The 21,772-nt window shown below is 49.4% G+C and overlaps 2 protein-coding genes across 7 annotated transcripts in view; one reads left to right on the top strand and one right to left on the bottom strand.

The window, feature by feature from the left end:
• Brf1 (BRF1, RNA polymerase III transcription initiation factor subunit) overlaps nt 1–21,772 on the top strand; it is a 48,575-nt gene that overhangs the window by 13,806 nt on the left and 12,997 nt on the right. For 2 of the 6 annotated variants that reach the window (XM_039112104.2, NM_001399505.1), the window contains exons 4-11: nt 2,849–2,880; nt 6,192–6,264; nt 13,178–13,327; nt 14,523–14,616; nt 16,532–16,658; nt 17,241–17,280; nt 17,365–17,457; nt 21,371–21,634. In XM_039112104.2, the coding sequence (XP_038968032.1) occupies nt 2,849–2,880; nt 6,192–6,264; nt 13,178–13,327; nt 14,523–14,616; nt 16,532–16,658; nt 17,241–17,280; nt 17,365–17,457; nt 21,371–21,634 (873 nt within the window). Of the gene's footprint in view, nt 1–2,848; nt 2,881–2,925; nt 5,674–6,191; nt 6,265–13,177; nt 13,328–14,522; nt 14,617–16,531; nt 16,659–17,240; nt 17,281–17,364; nt 17,458–21,344; nt 21,635–21,772 lie in introns of those variants that run through there. The other 4 variants (XM_008764931.4, XM_017594112.3, XM_039112105.2 and 1 more) reach the window with 3 other exon arrangements.
• Nucleotides 7,162–9,622, bottom strand: Btbd6 (BTB domain containing 6). Its single transcript, NM_001077683.2, has 4 exons — nt 9,159–9,622; nt 8,992–9,082; nt 8,770–8,888; nt 7,162–8,621 (listed from the first exon to the last, which is right to left on the bottom strand). The coding sequence occupies exons 1-4, from the start codon at nt 9,533–9,535 to the stop codon at nt 7,589–7,591; spliced, it is 1,620 nt and encodes a 539-aa protein (NP_001071151.2). The 5' UTR covers nt 9,536–9,622; the 3' UTR covers nt 7,162–7,588.

Here is a 21,772-nt window from a genome sequence, read left to right as displayed (position 1 = left end):
CAGAGGGGTCCCAGGCCGTGGATCTAAACCAGGAACCCACACTTACAGCTGATACCCAGGGGGAGAAGGCCAAGGAGTCTACATGGTTCTGTGTGGCAGTACTGACCTGCCCAGGGTCTATTCCAGAGCTGACTGGCTTCTGCGTGCATCCTCAACTACACTGGAGAGGCCTCTTAGCCATGTGCTATGGATAGATCTTGTGCAGTTATGTCAGCAACAAGATCTGTAGGCCTGAAGCAGTGTTCAGGATTTCCTTCCTCCCTCCCTCCCTCCCTCCCTCCCTCCCTCCCTCCCTCCCTCCCTCCCTCCCTCCCTCCCTCCCTTCCTTCCACCTTAAAAGTTCTGGGTGTCCAATTATATGGTTTGCTGAAAATGATGGACAAACTCTCCTAGACTCCCTGATCCAAGTCTGCCGGGACATCAACCACTACCCGTCACTCCTCAGGACAGTGGGCTTAAGCAGTTTGCCAAAAGATACCTATTGTCTGTCTTTTTTTTTTTTTTTTTTTTTCTTTTTCATGATACAATATCTCTGTGTAGCTCTGGAACACACTTTGTAGACCAGGCTGGCCTCAAACTCAGAGATCCTCCTGCATCCTGAGAGTTGAATTAAAGGCACGTGCCACAATGCCTCGCTTGTCTGATTATTTTGAGACAGGGTCTTAACTCTGTAGCTCTAGCTGTCCTGGAGCTCACTATGTAGATCATGCCCTTTTTGGGGATTTAATTTAAACCAGGGTTGGTGGCAGAAGTAGGTAGCTATGTGAGTTTTTGTTTTTGTTTTTTTTCGAAGCTGGGGACTGAACCCAGGGCCTTGCGCTTGCTAGGCAAGTGCTCTACCACTGAGCTAAATCCCCAACCCCGCTATGTGAGTTTTTAATTTAGCCTTGTCTTCATAATGAGTTCCAGGACAGCCAGGTTATAGAGGAAATTTATGTGTATGTGTGCTGTCTATGTGAGTGAAGTCCAGGAGAAGTCAGAAGAGGGCATCAGATTCCCTGCAACAGAAGTTACACAGTTATTAGCAACCACGCCATGTGTGCTAGGAATAGAACTCAGATCCTCTGCAAGAGCAGCTCGTGCTTTTAACTGCTAAGCTGTTTCTCCAGCCCCTTCCCTCCCCTAAGGGTTTCTCTAAAAAGATCACTGAAGGACTGGAGAGATGGCTCAGCAGTTAAGAGCACTGACTGCTCTTCCAGAGGTCCTGAGTTCAAATCCCAGCAACCACATGGTGGCTCACAACCATCTGTAATGCCCTCTTCTGGTGTGTGTGAAGACAGTGACAGAGTGCTCATCACATATATTTAAAAAAAAAATCACTAAAGCTTAATGAATATAATTTTTAGCTGAGCATTTAATTGTATAGTAAAAGAAAGGTTACTATTAAAGGTTACGTTAACTTACTTTATGAGACCTCAGATGCTGTTTTCAGAACCATTCTGAATATTTTTCAAAATTAAAGCAAGTTTTATCTAAGTATAAGTCATCTTCTTTTCCAAAAAGTAATAATGACAATTTTTTAAGTTATTACTACTTTCATGTGCTTGTGAGCATGGGCATGCACATGGGTGCCGAGGCTCATGTGTGGAAATCAGTAGGTTTCCTCCCCTTTGTGGAGTTCCTTCTCTTGGTGCTATTCTTCATCGCATCCTAGATGTGTATGAGTCTCTCAAGCCCAGTAGTTTGGTCTCTTCTGGTTGTTTCTCCCCTTCCTTCATTTTCACACTTGGGTGTTTATTTTGTTTTGTTGAGTGTTTATCGGGAAATCAAAGAGACATTAAGTGTTTTTCCCTGCCTGAGGCAGGCAAGGCTAGTTGTGCAGCAGCCTGGGCACAGGGCGTCCTGGTCTCTAAGGACTCTAGAGTGCTTAGCTGCTTGCTTCACGGTGCTTTTCCATCACAAGGACTTAGCTCTCTGCCAGTGTTCCTATTGGTAGCCTTGTGGCCCACAGCCTCAGCACTGGGGCTGCTCAGGTTGGCTGCTGCCTTAAAGGATCCTGTGCACACTGGGTAGACTCACTTCAAGTGGCTGCCTTTTCTTTGGGCAACTTGATACCTCAATCTGGTTGTTGAAAGATCATTGACTTTTTTTTTTTTTTTTTTTTTTTTTTTTTTTTGTTCTTTTTTTCGGAGCTGGGGACCGAACCCAGGGCCTTGCGCTTCCTAGGTAAGCGCTCTACCACTGAGCTAAATCCCCAGCCCGATCATTGACTTTCAAATTCTGTACTCCTGGCTAGGTGTGTAAGTACTGGACTGCTGTGTTCCTGCCTTTGCTCTGCAGAGCTCCGATGCCCTTGGGAGTAGAAGGGCAGTGATACCAGCTTTCCTACCTCAGCTAACAGCTGACCTTGGCAGCAGATGAACCAGTATCGACTGAACAGATGACTGGTGAGAGGAGGCTCAGTCCTCAAGGCCGAGCTTTTGAGGCAGCATGTTGGCAGTGCCATGCTATGTTGATATTCTGTTGTCTGAGGTGTATGGTGGTTGCAGGTGCAGCTAGGACCAGCCCAGTGGAGATGGACAACAGGACAGCAGCAGTTCCCTGAGTCATTAGAAACTGCCCACAGCATCTGTTCTGTTTGGCTTTGAGGCCAGTTAGTGTCTGTAGATCATATCCTGAGGAGGACATTGTGCAGTAGACAGCTAAAGATCCGTTTCTCATTTCCCTGACCCTGTTCTCCACTCCTTCTTGTAGCTTTCTGTCCTTGAGGTAGATTCTGAGAGGTCTCCCTCTGCCTTTCAATGAGGGACTGGGCACGTGATGAGCTTGGACTGGACAGATGAGGTCCTGCACTTGGGTATGCAGCCCTGGTGGCCTCCATGCAAACACTCCTTAACTCCAGCTGCAGACATGCTCCTCGACCTCAGCGACCTGCTCCAGGTAGATCTCTCTCCTTCTTAAGTCTTTCCTGGCCGGAGGGCATTACAGAGGCATAGCCTATGCTTCCACACACCTGGAAGTCAGTCTGTGCTGCCTGCCGTACAGCAGGCAGCCTTCGTGTTGAGGGTGATGAGTTTTGTGTGGCAGAGCTTGGGACCCAGCAGGAGAGGGCCGCTCACAAGCACAGCATTGTCTAGAGCCTGGTGTCTCAGCCTTAGAACTGCTTGGGGAAACTCTTGGAAAACTTAGTCCAAGGTAAAGGGAATTCTTTTTAAAAAGGGAGTATTGGGCCCATGCATGCATTTCAGACTATGGAGAATCCTTATAAGCGCTGTCTGTAGGGTCATGACTTTTCTGGATCCAGATAACGTGGGTTTTTGTTGCACTGCTTGTGTTTGTGCAGTACCAGGTCTCATGTAGCCCTGGTTGGCTGGGAACGAGAGATGTGCTTGCCTCTGAAGCGCGGGACTAAGTGACGGTGCACTGCTCACTTCTAAATAACTGAACATCATGGCAGGCTGCAGCGAGGGACCTCCTAGGCGGTGAAGGAGGGCGGGCAAGACATCAAGAGTGCACTGTCACCCACTGATGGTGCTGTGCCAGATGGCAGTCTCCAGGCCACACCCTGAGAGAGTGAGGCTGTGAGGTTCACTCAGATACTGTGGAGTAGGAAGTAGAATGCCTGAAAGTTTTGCCCTGAAGGGAAATACTGATCTGGGTACCTGCCAGGGGTCTGAGAGCCGATAGGCCTGATTCTTGCTTCTGTTTGCTTATGCATCAGTGCCCACAAAGGGACTAAGTTTAGATTCCAGTCAGAGGGTGCCTTGTATTTCTGTCCTTCCAGCTGTCTTTATGAATGGCATCTCTCAGCAGCTATTACAGAAAAAAAATTTTTTTGTTCAAGCTAAAAATAACCTGTTGAAATTGTGATAATCCACTGACTCCACCTTAGAATGTGTTGTGCTCAGTTCAAAGCATGCTCACATGTCTATGTCCAGCCTCCCAGGAAAGATGGGGGCTGGAGCCGGGGCCAGCATTTCCAGCAGTAGCTTGGACACCTCTTAGAGGAAAACAGAGGTTACTTAGTCAGTCTGCTTTGGCTTACAGCTTCAGAAATGGGAAAAGAGTCCAGTCTGTCAGGACAGAGGATGGCATGCCACCAGGAAGGGCTGAGGTCTGGCCAGCTGTGCAGCCAAGGGTGACTACAGACTACTCTCTACTGGCAAAATGGGGTCTGAGGGAGACTGCAGGGGAGGACCATGAAAGGTTGTCCCTGCCCTGGGTGCCAGGCCTTGCCTGACCTAAAGACAGACGGACAGTTTTGCTCTGATGTGCATGCGGTGCACACCCATGTCCATGAAGGCTCTAATGGGGCTGGCTGCTTTGAAGAAGTAAGTGAAAGCAGAGGTGGCAAAGACCCTGTATGTAAACCCTCCCTTTGCCTGGTTCCACCTCTGGCAAGGGCAGGCGGCTTTCACCCACAGCCCAGAATGTGCTGCCAGTGTGGCACTGTGTAAAGTAATGTCAGTGCCTGGAAGCCAGGTCAGGGCGCACCAAGCCCTCTCTAGAAAGCATTTCTAAATATTGTTATTTGTATGAGCATCTGCCCATGTATGTGTGTGGACCTCCTGCGTACCTGGTACTCACAGAGGACAGAAGAGAGTGTTGGACCCTATGGAGCTGGAGGTACAAACGGTTGTGAGCCAGCATGGGAGTGCAGGGAACCAAACCCGAGGCCTCTGCAAGAGAAGCATGTGCTCTTTGCCATTGAGCACTCGCTCTGACCCCTGGACGTGGTATTAAATTTGAATTTATACCTGAAGTGTACTGAGAGAACTCTTGTAGTATTCAGGTCGTACTGAGAACCATGTCTGTCGGTGCCTGGATATCTAGAGGAGCCTGAGAGGATGCTCAGGAAAAGTGGGAGCACACTTTACTTGCATACTTGAACACAGACTACATACCACATGCTTAACATCACACGCATGTACTTACATCACACATTCCTGCATGCTTACATACCATTTATATGTATATTCACATAGGCCATGTTGTCACGAATACCATAGTTTTGTAGACAACTCTTGAGTCTTCAGGAAGGTAACTTTAGAAAGTGCTCTGTAAGCCACCAGTCCTTGTGACGACCTCAGGAAGACAGTACCTGTGTCCAGCCAGGGTGGACGGTGACCAACCCGCTGCTGACTGGCTATGGTGGCTAAACCGGGCCTTCTCAGCTGGGTTGACTCATTAAGCTGACAGGTCACAAACCCTCCCCTTTAGTCCTGCATGTAAATGAAGACACCGTTGTGTATCATCCCTTAGACTGTGTCTTGCAAACATCTATTGGGTATCACCATCATTCCAGGAAACGAGGCTTAGCAAAGGCCCATGGGCTGGGACTGATCAGGTAAGGAACTTCTTTCAGGAGGCCAGAGGCAGAAGGCTAGACCAGTCACATCTGTAAGGCCCAGGAATCCCAGGAGTGGTCTAGCCTGAGTGTAGTGGGATTTTCAGGGAGCTGAGGATGGGAGAGGCCTCTTAGGGTTGGGGCAGGCCTGACTGTCCCAGGTCAATCTAGTGTTGCATTGATATACTGAACTGCATGTCAGGGGTTCTGTACACTGGATAAACCTTTGATTCCCTGACAACTGATGGCGCTCCTACCACTACAACCCTTGCGACATCCCTTCTAGGATGGACTTACTGCCACTACTTACCTCCTGTAGCAGAGAAGAGAGCTATGGCAGGTGGCCCAATCTGGGCAGGAGGCTTCATGGCAGATAAGGACTTGAGGTGAGGGTACTGGAGGAAACAATTGGGATTCCAGCCAGAAACAGACCCCTGGGACCATAAGGTAGAGGAAGAGTGGCCACTGTGTTGTGCACCAGTCTTGTACTGGTTCAGAATTAAGTATAACTCTACTGCATTACCTACCATACTCTAGTGGATGCCCACGACTTTCCTAAGCAACATTGAAGAGATTAGGGGAGCCTGGGCAGCCATATAAGAAGGAGGTAGGCCATAGCCTAGCAGGGGTCTGTGGCAATGGGTTCTGTGAAGACTGAACAGTGAAACAGGCACTTTGAGAAAACAGCAGCTGAGTTGGCTGTGGTGGTGCTCGCGCGTGTTTACCCAGCAGACAGGAGGTGTAGAGGCAGACGGATCTCTGGGTTAGAGGCCAGCCTGATCCAGGGCAGCCAGGGCTACCCAGAGAAACCCTGTCTTGAACAAACAACAGAAGTTATTTAAAAAGAAAGGAAAAAGCAGCAAATGTTTTCTTGAATCCTGATTCCCGTGTTCTCTTGCCATAGGTTAACGTGTATGTGCTGGGAAAGACCTTCCTGCTCTTGGCGAGGGAGCTTTGCATCAACGCACCAGCTATAGGTAGGTTGGGCTCAGGTAGGAAACTAACATGCTAAGGTTCTCAAAGTAGAGGACATGAGGTCAAAGTACAGAACACCAGAGGTAAAGAGGAGTCTCCTAAACTTTGTGGTAAATACAGCCAGTAGGGTTTTACTTCTGGTACAGACTCAGAAGGCCTACTACCAATGGCTGTCACATGTGGCCCAGTACACAAAGAGAAAAAGAGCATAGATAGTGCTTCATGTTAGGAACCTGTACTGTCTGAAGCAGGAGCTTTGAGAAAGGCAGGGCCTCCTCACAACTGAGGGAAGCTCCAAGAACAGGAGCCCTCTAGCTATGGTCCTTGCCATACACAAAGATGGGGTTTATGGTTTCTGAACCATCAACTCATGGTAAAGAGGTACTGCACAGGGCTAGAGCAGAGTCTGGGAGTAAAGGTTTGAGTCCTAACGAGCACAAGGTTCTAGTGTTTGGCACACTGGGCTAAAGTGCATACTGTCTCCTCAGAGTATTTGCCCTGCCTTGGAAGGTCATCTGCTTTTCCAGGACAAAACAATGGCAAGAGAGGATGGAGGCTTGGGTCCTAGAGATCCTGCTTTACCCACACAGAGCAGCTCACAGCAAGCAGGCAGCAGAGCACACAGCCCACTCTTTAAATCTGACTCCTATAATAGACCTGAGGCACTTTTAATGAATGAAATGCCCTTCTGCAGAGTTCTACAGCCCTTGAGAAGACAGCCCAGAAGCCACAGGCATCTTGGGAATAGAGGAGCTCCCCTAAGATACAGTTTAATTTTAACAGCTCTGCACTGGAAACTCATACAGACAAGATGTTCTTTTCAGTAGAATTGAGAGGGAGAGGGAGAGAGGAAGAAAGAGCACCCCAGTTAACTCCTACAGTCATGTATCTACATGTGGTTCTTGTTCTGTGAAACCTTTATTACGAAAATTCACTTAAATAGGATGCAACTATTTTAAGTGACTTTTCAGCAATCTGTGGCTTGAATGGGAGACCTCAATATAGGCTGGAACCACTTAGAATCCAAAAGAGGGAGGAAAATCCAAGGGTCCTGAAGCTTGGGTATCACTGGGCAGGGATCTGGGACTACCTTGGACCCAAGTCTGTCTTCCACCTGTGGAATGCCATCTAGGGTCAGCGGACATTGGCAGTTCAGTTCCCAGGCTCTGGCTGGGAAAAGTCAAGTTTCACACTGTGGCTGATATAGTAAGCCAAACCTTTAATGGTAGCAGTAAAGCAGTTGACAGTGTCCTGCACCTCCACTGCACTTACTGGGTGGACTCCATGGAAGAAGAGCCTGGTGGCAGCCACTGCAATCCTTAGGCCTCAGGCATAGAAGATGAGCTCTGGAATCTGTCCACCCTGAACTCCAGTTCCATTGGTACTGTCCGAGGAGCACTGGAACTGGAAGGCCACCTTTCCACACTGCACCTCTGTCATTCCTTCTTGCCCAAAGTAGCTGAGCTCACTGCCATCCAGGACAGCACTGGCAGTGTAGAAGGTGTCCTGCTCCACCTGGACTGGGTGCTCAAACCAGACAGGGAATGTGTTGCTGGATCCATCTGAAACAAACTTGGTGAGGTTCTGAGCCAGGACCATCCCTAGCCGCTTGAGTTCAATCTTCACGCTGTACTCAGCCTTCCCAGAACTGGACCCATATAAGCCCAGCCCAGCAATGAACACCCTTCTGTCCACTGCAAACTGGATGCTGTCACAGCGCCCACGGTACCTCCACTGGTTACTTCGGTAGGCAGAAGACTGGAAGCGGTGGCACCTCTGTGGAACAAGGCCCTTCCTCTTGGTCAGGGGGAAGTCAAGGGGGGGTTTTTTGGCAGCAGTGTACCAAAGGAAGATGTTGTGGGTCTCTTCTAAAGTCAGGATATCTGACTGGGCAGGACCATTAGCAAACTCCTCTAGTGTCATAGTTGGAATTCGAACCAAGTAGAGGGCTCGTCCCAAAACATGCCTCTTGTTATGAGGAGTGACTGGGAGGCCCTGTCTCTTGCACTCTGCTTCAGCCCAGTTCAGGACAGCCTCGAAGACCACAGCCTCCTTGGTATTGAGGGCCTCCCTGGTCACAATGATCTCCAGTGTCTGCCGGTCAATTTCACAGAAGCCTTCAGACCTCAGGGCCATTTCAGCCTGTGCATCAATGACTTCCCAGCATCGCTGGGTCAGTTCAGGCTCCTCAAACAGTCGGCTCTGGGACAGCAGGACACAGGCGTTTTTGGCTTCCAGACTTGTTTCCAGAAAGTTGACACAGGCCTTGGCTAGGGCAGGCACAATGTACTTCTTAGCAGCATACAGAGTGGCAAGCACTGTGTCGGCCTCCAGATCAATCTCATCGCTGTACATGTACCTGGGTAAGGCAGGGACTCTCCTGGGGAGCTGCAAGGGCTGAGGAGCTCATGGGCTCCCCTGCACAACCTCTTGGGTTGTAGCAAACATGAAGGGGAACATTGGAAGGTAACCACCCCATCCTTCCAGACCCAGAGCACAGCACTTACTTTAACAAGACCAGGAAGGCAGCAGGCTCCACATCAGGAATGTGGATTTCGGACTTGACTTCTGCAAGATCCCCGTAGAACATAGCATAGAAGACCGAGCTGCCGACAGCTAAGACATACTGTGGATGAAAGAAAACCACCTGAGCAACAGGGCAGTAAAGAAGGCCCAGGGAGACGCCCCTAGCCAGGCTCACCAGGGGACAGGGCTGCTCCTCTACCCACCTTGTGGGCGGGCACACGCCTGGCTGCCCCCAGGGCCCCCACGATGAAATGGACGTCGGCCATCAGCTCGTTGTTGAACATGAGCGCATTCCTGCAAAGGGCAGAGGCACACGGGCTGGAACGGCGCGCGCCCAGGCTCCAAGGCCCGGGGGCGGGCGGCGGCTCACCTCTCGCGCAGCGTAGGGTGGAATGACTGCCAGTTGGGGCTCTCGGGATTGTTGTTGTCTGGCAAGGGCGGCGCGGGCAAGGGTGGCAGCGGGGCGGGCGCCAGGCAGGGTGGGCAGCAAAGGCCAACCTTCGTGCTTTCGGCCGCGCCCGCCGCGTTGCTGTTGGCGATGTCGGTGGCAGTAGCTGCAGAGGCACCGGCAGGCGGGTACAGTTCCGCGGCCATCTTCGCTCCTGCCGGGGCGGCCTCCGCACTGGTCAGTACTGCGCCGCGCGCCTTCGCCCCGCGACGGGGCCTGGGAAGCGGCTCTGCGAGCACCAGCAGGGAGGTTAGGCACTGCGCCACCCGCCCATGCAGGCAGGCGAGCGGCAGCAGCATGGGGCCGCGCTGGCCCTGCCCGCCGCCCACCCGCACCCCACACCCCGCACCGAGCCCGCGGCCGGGCCGCAGGGGGCGCCGTCCCGCCCGTACCCTTTGCTGCGGCGCCGGCGTCTCTCGTCACTGTGCGTCGAGACGCGGCTCCTCGTTCCAGGGCCCCGCCCCCCGGGGGAGGGGAGGGAGTGCTGAAGCCCCGCCCGGGTGCCTAGGTTTAAGGGTGGATTGTGTAGTAGCATGTTCTGACTCTGAAATGAGATTTATCCAACAGCTCAGGTTTTGAAAAAGAACTTGACCCAGCCAGCTTTTCTCCGTGGACGAAATGAGTCTTAGACGCAAGGCTTAATCTTCCCCTTTTGTGTCTAGCTTCTTTTTTGTTGTTGTTGTTGTTGTTCTTTTTTTCGGAGCTGGGGACCGAACCCAGGGCCTTGCGCTTCCTAGGTAAGCGCTCTACCACTGAGCTAAATCCCCAGCCCCGTGTGTCTAGCTTCTTTAACAAAGCATAAAGTCAAGGGCAGTAGACATTTTAGTATGTCAGAATTTCTTTTTCTTTCACGAATCCGGACCTCATGTGCCTCTGTGTGGCTTCAAACTCTGTATGTAGACCTTCCTTTTTAAGTTGATTATTCCAATGTGTTACGTTTTATTTGCCAGTTTATCCAGCCAGTGGGGGGACTGACTCCAGAGTGGGTTCCATATCCCAGCTGTGATGACCATAGAAAGGCAAGTTATCCTTTCCAGACCCTAATTGCAATTCTTTGGGTTTTACCTAGAAGTAAAGGTAATACAGGCTGGGAAAACAAGGTTTACTGTTACATGTAGAACTATGACCAAACTAAAGGTGTACACATTAAAAAGACAACAGCGGGGCTGGAGAGATGGCTCAGCGGTTAAGAGCTCCGACTGCTCTTCCAGAGGTCCTGAGTTCAATTCCCAGCAACCATATGGTGGCTCACAACATCTGTAATGAGGTCTGGTGTTCTGAAGACAGCTACAGTGTACTCGTATACATTAAATAAATAAAAAGACAACAACGAAAATAATAGCAAAACCATGGGGCACACAGAGCAATGATTCAACATAGGTGAAAGTAGACACGATAACTTCAGACTTCAAAGAATCAGCATAGCAAAGGAGCTTGTCCACAGACAAGGCCACCACAAAGAAGGGAGAAAATATCTAAAGAGCGCAGTGTAGAAAAGCAAATGGATTAGACAATGGACAAGTGACTTGAGCAGATGCTTCTTTCAAGAAGACACACAGATGACCAAGAAACATGGCAAGCTGTTTGATATCAACAATCAAGATCCCACCTCAGCCACTAGCATAACCTCTGTAAAACCCAGAATGTTACAACAAGGTTTAGCCATGATAGAGAAAAGAGTCTGCACACTGTGAAAGATTGAAAAAATAATACAACCATTAAAAAAGGCCATTGCAAAGTTTGCTCAGAAAAGTAAATGGAGCTGGGCAGTGATGGTGTACACATTTAATCCCAGAACTCAGGAGACACGGGCAGACAGATCTGAGTCTGAGTTCCAGGACTGCCAGGGCCACACTAAAAACCCTGTCTCCAAAAAAACTTTAAAAGGGGGTGTGGGGGACCCACCTCTGTGCTTAAGAGTGCTTACCGCTCTTGCAGAAGACCCAGTACACATGTACACACAGCTCACGTTTTATAGCCATTGTATCTCCAGTCCCAGGAGATCCAACACCCTCCCTCTTCTGGCCTTCGCAAACACCAGGCACACGTGGTATACAGAGACATGCGTAGGCAAAACATATACATAAAATAAAAACACAAAATAAAAATGGTAAATGAAGAAAGACCATTTTATCCAATCATCTCACTTTTGGGTAAAACCCAAAAAGTTACAGTTAGGGTCAGGAAGGGATAAGTTGCCTTCCTATGGTCATCACAGCTGGGATATGGAGCCCTCTCTGGAGTCAGTCCCCCCACCGGCCGGATAAACTGGCAAACAAAACCTAACAGTTGGACCAGTGGTGAAGACATCACACTCACACTTGTACTTGTTCCTTTGTGTCTTCCTTTGTTTGTTTGTTTTGTTTTTTCAAGACAGGGTTTCCTTCTGTAGCCCTGGCTGTCCTGGAAGACCAGCTGTCCCTCTGCAGACCAGGCTGGCCTTGAGCTCACAGATCTGTGTGCCTCTGCCTCCCCAGTGCTGGGATTACAAGCACGAGTCATCAGGCCTGTCTTGGTTTCTTTGTTCTTTGATACATGTGCCGTTTTCATAACTCCCACAGACCCTGTGAAAGGATTAGTTTGCGAGGCAGAGAATTTAAAGTCTATTTATTTAGTAAATGTAGTCTGGTGATGTGTCTCCACCTTAGTCTTTTCCAGATTTCATCTTCTTCCCTTCTTTTGGTTTAGATGTGCATTTCCAGTGTTTCCTGATGGTAGGACTCCAGCTCTGCTCCATGTGCAGACAGACCCCACTACTTACAGAAGATAGAGCAGACTGCTTCAGGACCTTCGTCTTCTTTGTCCTCTTAAATCTTCCTAAGTCCTTCTGTACTTCTTGGGCTCTCTGTTGTCTAGGCTGGCCTCAAATTCCAGAACCTGAGGGTCCTTCCTATTCATCTTCCCAGTGGCTTAGGTACAATTATAAGCCAGAGTGTCAGCTTTCTTCTCTTGAGTCTTTGTGTGAGCTGGAGTGGGTCCTTGTGTAAATGGTCTCATGGAGTCACTTTGTAAAGGTCAGCTGACACCCTTCCCTTCCCTTCCCTTCCCTTCCCTTCCCTTCCCTTCCCTTCCCTTCCCTTCCCTTCCCTTCCCTCTGTCTGGAACGACAAGATGAACTCACTGACTCCTTCCCTCGGTTTCTCCAAGACTCTGTGAGCTAACCCAACCCCCCTTTGTTGTTAGCTGCTAGTGTTCTCCAAGCGGCTGCTTCTCAGGCCTGAGCATAAGTGGCTTTTCTTTTTTCTTTTTTTTTTCCTTTTTTTCGGAGCTGAGGACCGAACCCAGGGCCTTGCGCTTATGAGGCAAGCGCTCTACCACTGAGCTAAATCCCCAACCCCATAAGTGGCTTTTCTTAGATAAGCCCCGAGATCTCCTTTGTCCCCTAGTTAGTGACTGCTGTCAGTGCACTAATGGCATGGAAATGATGGACTGAATTCCTCAAGTGTCTTGGTTGTTCTTGCTGCCCCATTTGGGAGCTCATAAACCTTTGACTGAAATGTCAGTGCTCTGCAGAGTGCCAGGCACTCAGAAGAAACAATGGTGAGCACACACATGTGCGACCTGTGTGCCACTGTGGGCATTCTGTAAGATGCTGAGCTGACATGCCAGGACATTGAGGGAATTCAGAGGGCGCTGTGTGTAAGGAGCTCACATCTGTCCTGTTCTCCGACCGCTCATCGCCCTCCGAGAGAATGTGGAAGTTGCCCCCGCCCGCCCCTTTGTCCTACATGCTCAGAACTGCGCTATGTGAGGGCAGCAGTTTTCCAAGTACAGTAAACACAGCTGCACTGCTAAGGGTCAGAGAAGCTGTGCTTCAGGGGAGGCAACCCCAACGAGCCAGTGTACATGGAGAAGTGGGTAAAGCCACCCAACTGCAGGTGTTACTTAGTGCTGTGTGTACACACATGCACAGACGCTGTCGTGTTGTATCTACTGTGCAGACCCATGCTTGTACATTCCACGATTTGCGCATCTACTGGAATTTGGGGAGAAGAACCATGAGGTATCCATGACGGCCCTGAGGCTTCTGCAGAGGATGAAAAGGGATTGGATGCACACAGGCCGGCGCCCCTCTGGCCTCTGTGGAGCAGGTACAGTGTGGGACATATGGCACTCGGGTAGCGTCTTCTATCCTGATACTTCATAAGTTCACACATATGTGTGGGAGGGTAATTGCAGTCAAATTTAGGGCTCCGTGCATAGTAGGTAAGTTGAACTGTAGTCATGTCTTGAGCCTTTAAGCAGTCGAGCCCATGAGTTATTGGTTGTAGTTTGAGTCTACCTGAGTCTATCTGAATTCAATTCCCAGCAACCACACAGTGACTCACAACCCTCTGTAATGGGATCTGGTGCCCTCTTCAGGCAGGTGGATGTATATGCAGCAGGGCACTCATATTAAATAAAAAAATGGGGGAAAAAAAAAAGAGCTGTCTTAAACCCCAGGACTGGCCTTCTTGGTTTTACTCTTTATAGACTCTGGTATTTCCTCCTTTGTTGGCCTCTGCAGGTTCCGAAATAAAACACCTCAAGGGCGAGACGACAGTGGTAGCCCTAGTTCCACCCCAGGCTGTCCACTCGTGGCAAATTGCCTCTTTCAGCCTGGTTAGTAATGTGGCCTCTCACCAAGACACTGAGCGTTTGCTAGCTCAGCAGCATAGCTGTTCTGGAGGTATATGTAAGGTCCAGGTGCTGAGTGTGGCCCAGAGAGACTAAGTCCCCACTGAGGAAGAGCCCCAGGACAGCGGGGGACAGCGGGGGACAGCAGGGGCCTGTTCCTCCGTAGCATCCATCTGCTTATCTCTCTGCACTCAAGCCAGCAGAGTGTGATGCCACCTGGGACTGCTTGCATCTGAAACCTGATTCCACATTTACACTGCAGATTCTAGGGCCTTCACTCACTATTACCGTAATTCACACTTGTCAGACAGTAGCTCTGGCCAGCCTTTCTTAGCTTTACTACATTCTCAGAACCCTCTGCTCTCATAACTGGGAGGTTTCATGTATTAACACAGCTCAAAGTTAATTCATGTGCTTTGAGAAGTTTTAAGAAATTCTTGAGTTTCCTGTTTCAATCTCCCTTATGTTTAAAAGTAGAATGCAGTATAGCCTCAACCCAAAATAAGAAGGGGACTATCATTGCCCAAGACTGCACCGTCGGTCTGTGTAGGGAGGGCAGACGCCTCCTGCACACACTTGTTCGGCTGTCACTAGTTAGGTTCAGGCAGCACTGTGCTTGCTTTCATTTCCAGTTGAGTTTTCTGATGATCTTTCGTGTTTCTTCCCTAGCACTTCTGGTTGCAGCCAGAATGCATGACTTCCGGAGAACCGTCAAAGAAGTCATCAGCGTGGTCAAAGTATGTGAGTCCACATTGCGGAAGAGGTGAGGGGGCATTCTGGTTCACGGCGGGCATTCCGGTTCACACTGCCAGTCTGTGCTGGAGTTACTTCTGCCCCGGGTACCCTGCCCTTTAGCGTTCTACCCTAGTACCTCTTGAGTTTAGTAGATGTCACATGTAGAGACTTCCCACCTTACAGACTAGAACAGGCAGAAAAGCTGCTTTGGAACAGCACCAGAGTTCATCCCATTTGGTGTGGTCCGTTCTGGGCTTGCAGGTCCAACTGACTTCTTGCTAGAGTTGATTAAACCTCCCCATGTCTCTCACAGGCCATAGGCTCTATGCCTACCTCTCAGCAGGTTGTTCCCAGCTCATCTGGATAACCTGGGCAGCATGAACATGCTGAGGACTTGTTGGGAACCCATTGCTATCCTTGCTGACATATCACAAGTTTTAGTGCTTACTGACCATTTCTGCTGACAGAATCTGCTATAATACCTTCTAGAAGCAATTGGAAAATTGTTTTAAGTATTTTGCCTCTGGTGTCTTTAAACGTACTTTCAAAAGTTTCTATTACATTTATTTTTTTGCGTGCATGTATGCACATGTGCACACAAGCTACGGCACACACGAGAGGCGATCAGGACGGTGTGGCAGTGGCAGAGGTCAGTTCTTTCCTTCTGCTCGGCGTTCTCGGGTCTTCAGGCTGGCAGCAGGTCCTTTACATTGTTAATCCAATCTCACAACCTCCTCTTTATGTAGTCCTGGCCAACCTAGAGCTTTCTATGTGGATGAGGCTGCCCTTGAATTCACAGAGATCCTTCTGCCTTTGCCTCCCAAGTGCTACTACACAGCCTTTAATTTCTTTAATTTTTATTTATGTGCATTGGTGTTGTTTTTTTTTTGTTGTTGTTGTTTTTTTTTGGTTCTTTTTTTCGGAGCTGGGGACCGAACCCAGGGCCTTGCGCTTCCTAGGTAAGCGCTCTACCACTGAGCTAAATCCCCAGCCCTGCATTGGTGTTTTGACTGCATATATGTCTGTGTCTGGGCATCAGACCGCTGGAACTGGAGTTATAGGCAGTTGGGAGCTGTCCTGTGGTGCTGAGAATTGAACTCAGGTCTTCTGGAAGAGCAGCCAGTGTTCTTAACTATTAAGCCATCTCTCTAGCACCTCCCTCTCTTTTTTAAATTAATACATTTAAAAAAAATAGTGTATGCAGGTGTGGCTGTGGGGGTCAGAGACAACCTGCCAGTGTCGCTCCCCTTCACTGACTGTGGAGGCCAGGGTTCAAACTCAGCTGGCAGGCGTCAGCTAGCACTCTTACCTGCTGGTCTGTCTTGTTAAACTTAAACTTCCATTTTATTATTTTATTACTAATTGCAGCCAAGCACTTTCGTAACTCCAGCTCTAGAGACTTTAAGGCAGGAGGATCAAGAGTTCAAGTCATCCTCAGCTACATGGTGACTTCAAAGCCAGCCTGGGCTACATGAGACTCTAAAAGAAAAAAACCCAAAGCAAACATGTTATCCACTAGTATGCGCTCATACTCATGGTGATTGTGAAGGTGAGAATCCAAGGCTGGGCCATGAGAATGCTCAGCAGGTCAACCCTCTCGCCTTTACTGCCAGGCCTGAGTTCAATCTGCACTAAACTTTTTAAAGAAAACACAGACAAGTTGATGAGATTTAAATGTGTTGGGGCTGGGGATTTAGCTCAGTGGTAGAGCGCTTACCTAGGAAGCGCAAGGCCCTGGGTTCGGTCCCCAGCTCCGAAAAAAGAACCAAAAAAAAAAAAAAAAAAAAGATTTAAATGTGTTGGCTGTCACAGAAGTACCTCTTGCTCAAGTTGTTGGTCAGGTAGAGCTGGACCTTCCTGTAGGATCTCCTGAGACTCTTCCACTAGGACCCCGAGTTGTGCAAGCAGTGAGGGCGTCAGGCTCTTCTGCTTTTCTGTCTTAGGCTCACAGAATTTGAAGACACTCCAACCAGTCAGCTCACTATTGACGAGTTTATGAAGATTGACCTGGAGGAGGAGTGTGACCCGCCCTCATACACCGCTGGACAGAGGAAGCTGCGCATGAAGCAGGTGGCTGCGTACCTCCATTAGCACTCTGGTTTCTAGGAGCATTTGCTCTCGAACCCCTCACATTGTGAGCTCTCTGGGCTGCTAGCTTGGTCTTCCTTGGGCCTTGAGGATGAGACTTGGGGATGTGCTACATGTGGAACCTCCTAGTACTGTCCACATGAGGCTCACTGCCCATTGAGCCATCCCACAGCCAGGCTTTGTTCCTTACCATCTGAGGCAGCTGCCACTGCAGCCAGCCAGCCTTTCATCATCATGACTTTGCTCTCATACAAAACTGCACTCAGCAGGGGAAGGCAGAGGGCCAGAGGGGGGTTGCAGCTGAGTTTTGGGGACTATAGGGGGTATGTTCTGGAGATAGGACAAACTTGACCCTGCCCAGTCAAGTCGGCTTGGTTGGGAGGGTTAGTTTTTAAGGTCTTGGGCCTTTAGAAAGGCTGCTTCTGTCCAGAGCAACATTCATGTTGTTTGGAAGGAGAGAGCCAGGCCTACAACTCTATTCTGATGAGCTCTGGCATCCCCCAGCCTGTCAACAGTGAGACGTTGAATATTTGACTCCTTACCAAGGACCCCTTTGTCTTTCAGCTGGAACAGGTCCTGTCCAAAAAGCTAGAAGAAGTTGAAGGTAAGTAACCAGTCCTCACACATGCTTCCTTCTCGGTCAGAAAAGGAAGGGCTCACTCACTGCTGCTTTCATGTGTTGCTGTAGGTGAGATATCCACTTACCAAGATGCCATTGAAATTGAGCTAGAAAACAGTCGGCCAAAGGCTAAAGGGGCTCTCGCCAACTTGTCAAAGGATGGTAAGTCCTCCCTGCCATTCTGGCCGTGAGGGCCCTAGGCCAGCACCCCTGACCTTCCCTACTCACCGATCCATGGCCTCACCCCTGGCTGCTGTCACTCCTTACACTGAAGCACTGACTTGCATATGGAGTTACTCCTGGGACACCTTTCCCCGCCTAGCCATTCACTGGCTGTGGAGGAGCTTCAGCCTCGCATGAGCCGCACAGGGAAGCCTGCTGTCCATTCAAGCTGTTCAAGGTGCAAGGCCATGGCTGTAGGGAAGCTCTTTTTTTTTTTTTTTTTTTTTTTTGGTTCTTTTTTTTCGGAGCTGGGGACCGAACCCAGGGCCTTGCGCTTCCTAGGTAAGCGCTCTACCACTGAGCTAAATCCCCAGCCCCTTGTAGGGAAGCTCTTACTGTGCCCTGTGCTGTTTGCTGGGGGCTTTTCAGTGTGGCTCTTCAGAGGTGCTATAACCGTTTGTGTTGCCACATAGCTCTCCTCTGGACTGTGCAGAATGAAGGCTTAAGTGCCTGCCTCCTTCCTTGGCACCTTGCCTCCTTCACTGGGCATTCCTATGATGGTTCTCCTGTGCTCTCTGCCCATCACACTGGCATTGTGCTAACGTCCTGAGCCACGCCAGGCAAATGCAAATGTCCTTTTTGTGTCCCTTCAGTGTTTGCAGACATGTGCTTATGTTCCATGTCTACATTAGGATCACCTTGTCTACACCACTCCAGCCCACACGCTGCCTCACTTGCCAGCGTGGGGGAAGCTATGGGGCTTGTCTTTCTGTCCTTCTCTAGTTTCTGTTCTGCCTAGGCTTTGCTCCTGTGCTAGTACCATGCTGCTGCCTTCCATGTGGCTGTTGTAAGTAGCATCTTTCCTCCCATGGTTCCCATGGCAACTTAGAGCTTGACAATGGTGTTGACTTCTGTGTACTGACTGCTCCTGTGCAGTGTGAACTCTCTCGTCACCTGTGCTAGTTTTCTGTCATTTTGCCATTAGGTTTTCCATGTACTCAATTCTGTCATCTACACATAGTGATCCTACTGCTCTTCTCTACCTGCTCTTTTTTTTTTTTTTTTTTTTTTTCGGAGCTGGGGACCGAACCCAGGGCCTTGCGCTTCCTAGGTAAGCGCTCTACCACTGAGCTAAATCCCCAGCCCCTCTACCTGCTCTTAATTCCTCTCTTAAGTCTGCCTGACCCCACAGCGTCTTGCTGATCTGGGGCAGTAGTTTATCCTCCCTTGAGCTCCTATGGACTACGATGCAGGCACTGGGCACATTGTCCCTTCATCTGTTCATCTGCCATGGTGAGTTAATGCCCACCCACACATTGCTGTCAAGAGTTTGTTTTTATCTCTGTGAAAATGAGGGTTTCAGAGGGCCACGGTATCTCTGGATACCACAGGAGATCCTGCAGTGGGTGAATATGACCCATTGTCCTGACAGTCACACCATTGGGTTCCCCGTCATTCCTGGAAGGCATCATTTGGGCCTCGGTAGCTGCCACACTCACACCCATCCAGGGCTTTGGTTCTGTTGCAGAGTTGGTTACTACTTTGAATTTCTCTGTGTACTGTTTCCTTTGTGCTCTTCTCTTGACTTACTGTAGTCTTGTTTTGTACCTAGATTATTGATTGTTAAATAGCATCTTTTGCATGTCCATTCCTTCTGTTTACTTGGCTTCACTTCTGCCTGGCTTCATCCTTCCAATCTTACTCCACCTTCCAGGTCACCTGCCTGACTTCTCTGTTCTGAGTCTGCTGGGAACTGTCCTGTTTACAGTTTCTTTTTTTTTTTTTTTTTAAAGATTTATTTATTTATTATATATAAGTACACTGTTGCTGTCTTCAGATACACCAGAAGAGGGCATCGGATCTCTTTACAGATGGTTGTGAGCCACCATGTGGTTGCTGGGAATTGAACTCATGACCTCTGAAGAGCAGTCGGGTGCTCTTAACCACTGAGCCATCCTTCCAGCCCCTGTTTACAGTTTCTTAGTCTCTCTTCCACATGTGAGGGAGCTGGAAATTCTTGGGGTAAGGTGTGTTCCAATACGGTTACTAACTGCTGCTGCTTGTGTTGTACAGTGATCAGGCAGTGTTGCTGATCTGTGGACACTGCACAGGGCTACCTTGTGTTATGGGCCCAGAGGTGAGGCTGGCCCATTATCACTATTGATAGATTTAGAGAACCTGTCACATAGTGGCTCTCCTTCAGAGCTCTGGTCCTCCCTCACTTCCTCCTCACATAGAGAGATAGCCACTGCCTTGTTATGATTCCTAAGGCTTATCTTTCACTATCCCTCGGGGCACCCACAGGCAGGGTGTCACCAAGTCTCTGCTTGTCCTTCTCTTTCACTTTATGTCCACTGGGGGACTTCTCCAACACCATAGAGAACGTGTTTGGTGTCTTGACTCAATCCGAAGCATTCTTTTTCTTTAGCGATTTGAAGTAAGCTCCTCTACTCAATAAGCCTTTCGAGCGGCGTTCTCTTGGTCTTAGCCATCTGTTCTAACATCCTTCGTATAATTTTTTTTATTCCTCTTTTTCTTGAACCATACTGTGTTCCTCTTGCACACATCATGGTTTTGGAGCACACCATAAAACAACTAGCTGGGCATTCTGGGTCAGGTCACACAGGCTGGGGGCAGCTGTGCCTTTCAGAGCAAATCCCAGAAGGCAGGAGGTACACGCTGTGGGCTGTGTATGGGTCTAAAGCACCTTTGGCTTTTGAGCATTGACCGTGGACATCCCTGGTGTCAGGTGAGGCCAGCACCACAGTGACTGTGTTGCAGATCTGTCCCTGCCACTGTCTTTGTGTAATGACACCCCCTTTTCCTCCCCACTCCAGGCTGCCACTGGCTGCTTTCTGTCACTGAATTAGTGGTCTTTTTTAGACTGTGTGTGTGCAGAAATCTTTTGTAGACACACAGTGTATTCCCTTGGCTTTCCCCAGCGTGATTTTTATGCTGTCCGTTGGCAGCGTGGCCCTTTGTTTTGGCAGTTGCTGTAAGCGTGGTGAGGAGCGTAGCACTCCTGTTACCTCATCTGCATCAGTCCCAGATAATCCTCCATACCTCTCATTGGAGACACATTCCTAGGTATTGGGCAGATGGAATTGTGGGGTCTGGGTGGAGGTGATGTCGGCAAATAGTCTGCACGTATGCAGCCAGCACTGTTCTCCCACCGTCAGCACGTATGCAGCCAGTCCCTGTTTTCTCTCCTTCCTCTCTGATGATGTCACCAGTATGTGTGGTGTAAGTTCCCAGCAGCCTGACACAGTAGAAGCAGCGCTCGTGCTCTGACTTGGTCTACTTGGAGCATGGCTGTACCGACTCTCACTCTTCTGCCCTTTAGAAGGCGTTTCGAGCCTTCTCTGTGTTAGTTTTTTTTTTTTTTTGCTCCTGTTTTATTTGGGCTCTGGGTTTGCTGAGCGTAGGCACTTTTCCGTGTCACACTGTCCTCTCAGACATTACCTGTGGCTCAGAAGCTGTGGCTCATCTTTGTCTTTCACAAGGCGGGCATTGTAATTCTTTTTTTTTTTTTTTTTCTAAAATCATGATTCTTTCAAAATCTATTTATCTGTGCTTTATGGGTTCTGTTTTAGTGTTGTTGAGCTGTTTTTTGCCTAACTCTGGATCACAAACATTTTATTTGTCTTTCCTGAATATTCTTACACTCTCAGATACCATGTTTAAGCCAGCTTTTGCACAGAGCACGAGGAATAAGCCAGGCTATTCTTGCACGTGGGCAGCCAACACCGTTTGCTGGCAGGACCCTGCTTTCTCTGCTGCATAAAAAGGCTTTTTGGTAGTTTTTGTGTTCTTGGTTATTTTGCAGCTTTGCAGAAATGTTTCTGTTACAAAAGTGGGTTCTCTCTGGCTTTCTGCCTGGTTGACAGGTGGTGTGCGAATCGTGTGTCCCTAGGCTCCGGTGAGGACGCCACATCCAGCCCGTTCTGTGAGGAAGACACTGAGGATGAGGAGCTCGAGGCTGCTGCCAGCCACATGAACAAGGACTTTTACCGAGAGCTCCTGGGGGCTGATGGCGGCTCGGAGGCAGCAGAAGACGCTGATGGGGGCAGCAGACCCCTCGCCCTGGAGTCCCTGCTTGGTCCCCTGCCCACAGCAGCCAGCCTGGGTATCTCAGACTCCATCCGAGAGTGCATCTCCTCCCCCAGTGGAGACCCCAGTGAGTGCCCGGGACCAGGGAAGTTACAGTCTGAATGGTTTCTCTCGTGGATTGGACCAGAAGTACGATGGGCTGGGGTGAGGCACTGCTAGGCCTCTGTACAAGAGTCAAGTGTCCATTATCTTACTGTGGTAAAGC

Source organism: Rattus norvegicus, chromosome 6, assembly GCF_036323735.1.
Source record: "Rattus norvegicus strain BN/NHsdMcwi chromosome 6, GRCr8, whole genome shotgun sequence".
NCBI lineage: Eukaryota > Metazoa > Chordata > Mammalia > Rodentia > Muridae > Rattus > Rattus norvegicus.
This window is presented reverse-complemented; position numbering and strand designations above follow the sequence as displayed.